We start from the raw sequence: 4780 nt of genomic DNA, 5'->3' as shown, positions 1-4780 counted from the left end.
TCTTCTTCTTCTTCTTCTTCTTCTTCTTCTTCTTCTTCTTCTTCTTCTTCTTCACCTCCTCCTCCCCTCCCCCTCCTTTCTCTTCTTCTCCTTCTCCTTTTCCTTCTCCTTCTGTGCATCACCATCATGACATCATCTGTGCAAACATCGTTGTTCATCGAGGAGACAGCTCAGAGTAAGCCTAAACGTAACCAGATACAAGGGAGGCTATGACTACATACCTGATCCTACTGGCTGGTGCTCCAGTCGTTTGATTTCCTTTGTGTCTTCCGTCCTCTTGAGGTATGTATAGCGACCGGTCTTGATGGCTGAGGGGGAAAAAGGGAGGGGGGGGGGCTTAGAGGGGTGTTTGGCGCTTACATGACATTATACAGTTGCGAGCGCCGTAAAACCTCTACTAAAACTAACTTAGAGGTGAGCGACTTCAGTGTTTAAGACTCAGTAAAAGCCAAAAATGAAGAGAATTGCAAATTCTTTATTTCTAATTGTTTCTACTAAAATCCCCCAAAGTAAGTGCTGAATTTCTCTCCCTCACACACAACACCGCCCCACCGCCCTACCACATACACACACACACACACACACATTCACACACACACACTCACACAAACACGCACACACACAACAATTTACAACCATGTCCCTGCCAATCACCACTGTGCTGCGCCCTGTATTTTGAGTGAGGGTTGTCCTGTCTTGCTCAAGGACACACCCCAGTGACCACTCATCTGATCCCCGTGTCACCGACACTTGCTTGACATTACTTGAGTCTAAACTCACTACTGACTTAGCCACTGGAGCTCTCGGCTGCGATGTGGTGTTGTCTTTGTGGTTGTCAGATGAAGGGTGGTTGGTGGGCGAAGGTTTTTAGAAGTAGTTTTAGTAGAGGTTTTACGGCGCTCGCAGCTGCATAAGGTCATATGAGTGCCAGAAGATTAGAGGTGTTACAAGAGAGTAACAAACTTAAAAACAAAAAGAAGAAGGGAAGATAAGGACGATAGATGTTTGATAGGAAAGAAGAAGCAAACCACACCAGAGCACCCGCCAACCTCCCACAGTGAAGGTTTAAATAAAATTGTGATGTAAATGTTTTTTGCCTGCCCCCCCCCCCCCCCGATCAACACAATTTAGGTCGTTTAGGAGGCGGGCTTTTGACCATGACTGTCGAGGCTGAATGAGGCTGAAAGGGATACAATACAGTGGGTGGTTGGCGGGTGCTCTGTTCTGGTTTGCTCCTTCTTTCCTTTCAAATATCTATCGTCCTTATCTCCCCTCCTTCTTTTTTGTGTTTGTTAATCTCTAGTAACTCCTCTAATTTTCGGCACTTATATGACCTTATTGTGTTGCAAGTGCCGTAAAACATGTACTAAAACATAAAACAGGATATAATACAACATCCCAGCAGAAAGACTGAGATACTTTGTAAAAATGTTCTCCCTACATGGGAACTGGTGTATGTCTGTGTGTGTGTGTCTGTGTGTGTCTGTGCGTGAGTGAGTGAGAGTATATATATGTGGGTGTGTGTGTGTGTGTGTGTGTGTCTGTGTGTGCGTGAGTGAGTGAGTGAGAGTATATATGTGTGTGTGTGTTTGTGTGTGTTTGTGTGTGTGTGTGTGTGTGCATGAGTGAGTGAGTGAGTAAGTGAGTGAGATTATGTGTGTGTGCTTGTGTGTCCGTGTGTCTGTCTGTGTGTGTGTGTGTATGCATGAGTGAGTGAGAGTGAGAGTATGTGTGTGCATGCATGCGTGTGTGTGTGTGCATGAGTGAGTGAGTCAGAGTATGTATGTGCGTGCGTGTGTGCTTGTGTGTGAAAGTATGTGTGTGCTTGTGCGTGCATGTGTTCGTGTGTTCAATACACTAAACCAGTGTGCCAGCGTCTGGACAAATAACCATTTATTGTGTTGTAAAGTGCATTGACCATGCAGTAGAGTGTAAATGCAGTTATAGTTATTATTATTATCATTATCGTATTGTATTATTAGTATTACTATTGTTATTATTTTCATAATAACCATTATTATTATCATTACTGTTGTTGTCATTGTTATTATTATGGGAAGTATTATCATTACTATTGTTGTCATTGTTATTATTATTGGAAGTATTATCATCATTATTATCATTATTATCTCATCTTTTTGTCATTATTATCGGTTTTATTATTATTATTATTATTATCTCATCATATTATTATTAATATGTGAGGCAGCGGGGTGGAATCAGGCTCTCGTCAATTTTTGGGCATGTAGAGTTATTGGTATAATCGTAAAGGTTGTTCACTTGTGTTTATTAGGATGAAAATAATATCCATTTATCTTAAATACAAGTCGAGGTATTTGCGAAAGAAAGAGGTGGGGGTCACTTGTTTTCAGAGGTAAAATTAGTGAGAAAATGGCCGCCAAAGATAGTTTATTTCCTTAGTCTGAGAGTCCGTGGTAACTGAAAATTTACATTTTTTTATGCTCTTAATTAACGTTTTTCAGAAATGTTTAAACAGAAATGAGTTCTTTAATGGGCATGAAAGGTGTTAAGCCAAAAAACAAAAATTTGATAAAAATTCATAAACCTGCGAAAAAATGCAAGTTTCTTCACTTTGATTATTTTGACAAAAGCCTAATTCCACCACGCTGCCTCACATATTATTACCTCATCTATCATCATTATTTTCTCATTATTATCATCTCATGTAGTCTTGCCATTATTATCATTGTTCTTATTATCTTATCTTATTATCATTATTATCATTATGGTTATTATCTCATCTTATTATTATTATTATGTTGTGTTACTATTATTATTATCATTATTATTATTTCATCTTTTTATCATTGTTATCATTATTGTTATTATTATCTCTTCTTCTTCTTCTTCTTCTTCTTCTTCTTCTTCTTCTTCTTCTTCTTCTTCTTCTTCTTCTTCTTCTTCTTCTTCTTCCTTGCCATCAGACTGACGATCACGACGGGACGACTCACCATCAGCAACCCGGTGGAGTCGGACACCGGAGTGTACCAGTGTGTGGCGGTCAACGAGTACGGGACAGTGCTCAGCTCTACTTCAAAGCTGACGTTTGGGGGTGAGTGGTGGGGCTGAGGATGTGTGTGTGTGGGTGGTCTAGGGTCTTGTTGTTGTTGTTCTTCTTTTTTTCTTCTTCTTTCTTTCTTTCTTCCCTCTTCTTCTTTCTTTCTTTCTTCCCTCTTCTTCTTTCTTTCTTTCTTTCTTTCTTTCTTCCCTCTTCTTCTTTCTTTCTTTCTTTCTTTCTTTCTTCCCTCTTCTTCTTTCTTTCTTTCTTTCTTTCTTTCTTTCTTTCTTCCCTCTTCTTCTTTCTTTCTTTCTTTCTTTCTTTCTTCCCTCTTCTTCTTTCTTTCTTTCTTTCTTTCTTTCTTTCTTTCTTTCTTTCTTTCTTTCTTCCCTCTTCCCTTTTCTTCTTCTTCTTGTTCGTGTTTTTGTTGTTGTTGTTGTTGTTGTTCTTCTTCTTCTTGGCCGATGCGGCCAGAGTATGGAACGGTGCTCAGCTCTCCCTCAAAGCTAACCATTGGGGATGAATGGTGGAGCTGAGGATGTGTGTGGGTGGTCTAGGGTCTTCTTCTTCTTCTTCTTCTTCTTCTTCTTCTTCTTCTTCTTCTTCTTCTTCCTCTGCGAGAACAAACTCTCTGATTCTCGAGACGTCTAAGAGGTTTTACCTCCACATTTGAGGGTGAGTGATGGAGCTGAGAATGTGTGTGGGTGTTCTAGGGTCTGCTGGGGGTAATGATATGTACAGACTGGCAAGCGCATCGAGCTTTGTGTTCATTGGAGATATGCTCTTTTCAACTGCTGTTTGTTTCTTGTTCTTGTTCTTGTTCTTCTTATCTTGCCTGTTTCTTTTCTATGAAATATATATTATCGTTATCTTGCCTCCTTCTTTTCTTTGCATGTTACTCTTTTGTAGAACCTCTAGTCTTTGACACTTGTAGTATGACTTATTTGTTTTGCAAGATTGGAACGAGCTAGGAAGGATGGCCCAGGACAGAGATAAATGGAAGGAGCTTGTATGTGGCCTATACCCTTTCCAGGGGTGAAAGGCATTGATAATGATGATGATGTGTTGCCATTGCGGTAAAACACTTACAAAATTAGAAAAACCAAACAAACCCTTCTGTCCCCAGATTTGGGCGAGTTCTCTAACGTGGAGGAGGCACCAGTCTACGGAACGGAGTACAGAGGTGCCCAGATTCAGTGTCCACGTATCACAGGAACCCCAGGTTTGGATTTTTGGCAAATCATGAAAAAAAAAAAATGTAGGTGTTGTTTTTGTCAGTCCCATTGACACAGTTGTTTTTTTTTGGTGCCCCCCCACCCCCTCTAAAACAACCTTTTCTAGGTCCGACAATTGCGACCCGACCTTCGAGCCGGCCTATGCTATCGCTAGGCCCACCTGTATCAGTCAATGTGCGTAGTGCGAGGCCTGGCCGACTGTCAGCGCCCCCCTTTTTCTCCCGTCGGCTTTGTCGGCACTTTCGTTTTCTTGCCGACGTCGGCGTTTCCGACACAATTGCCGGAACCTGAGTAGAAATGCGAATACGAAAAAGGACGACGACCTAAATGATCTACTTTCAGTTTAGTCAATGATAGTACATAACAAGATGGGCCACTTCTCTCTTAGAGCCAATTAAAAAAGTGTCCTCAAAATTTGGTGGCGCCCTCTTCACAAAAGCGCACTCTTTGCGAACAGAGTTACCCTACTTGGGTTTTAAAAAATCAAAGTGAAACTAGCAAGTTTTGGGATAAATTTCGGAAGAAC

At 41.0% G+C, this 4780-nt stretch overlaps 1 protein-coding gene across 1 annotated transcript in view; it reads left to right on the top strand.

Moving 5' to 3' along the window:
• LOC101848960 (contactin) overlaps positions 1-4780 on the top strand; it is a gene marked incomplete in the record, with an annotated part of 49538 nt that overhangs the window by 10200 nt on the left and 34558 nt on the right. The window contains 2 exon segments of the mRNA XM_013081116.1: positions 2946-3073; positions 4146-4241. Of these exon segments, the coding sequence (XP_012936570.1) occupies positions 2946-3073; positions 4146-4241 (224 nt within the window).

This window comes from Aplysia californica, unplaced genomic scaffold, assembly GCF_000002075.1.
Source record: "Aplysia californica isolate F4 #8 unplaced genomic scaffold, AplCal3.0 scaffold00116, whole genome shotgun sequence".
NCBI lineage: Eukaryota > Metazoa > Mollusca > Gastropoda > Aplysiida > Aplysiidae > Aplysia > Aplysia californica.
The sequence above is the reverse complement of the archived record's forward strand: the minus strand, read 5'-3'. Positions and strand labels throughout refer to the sequence as shown.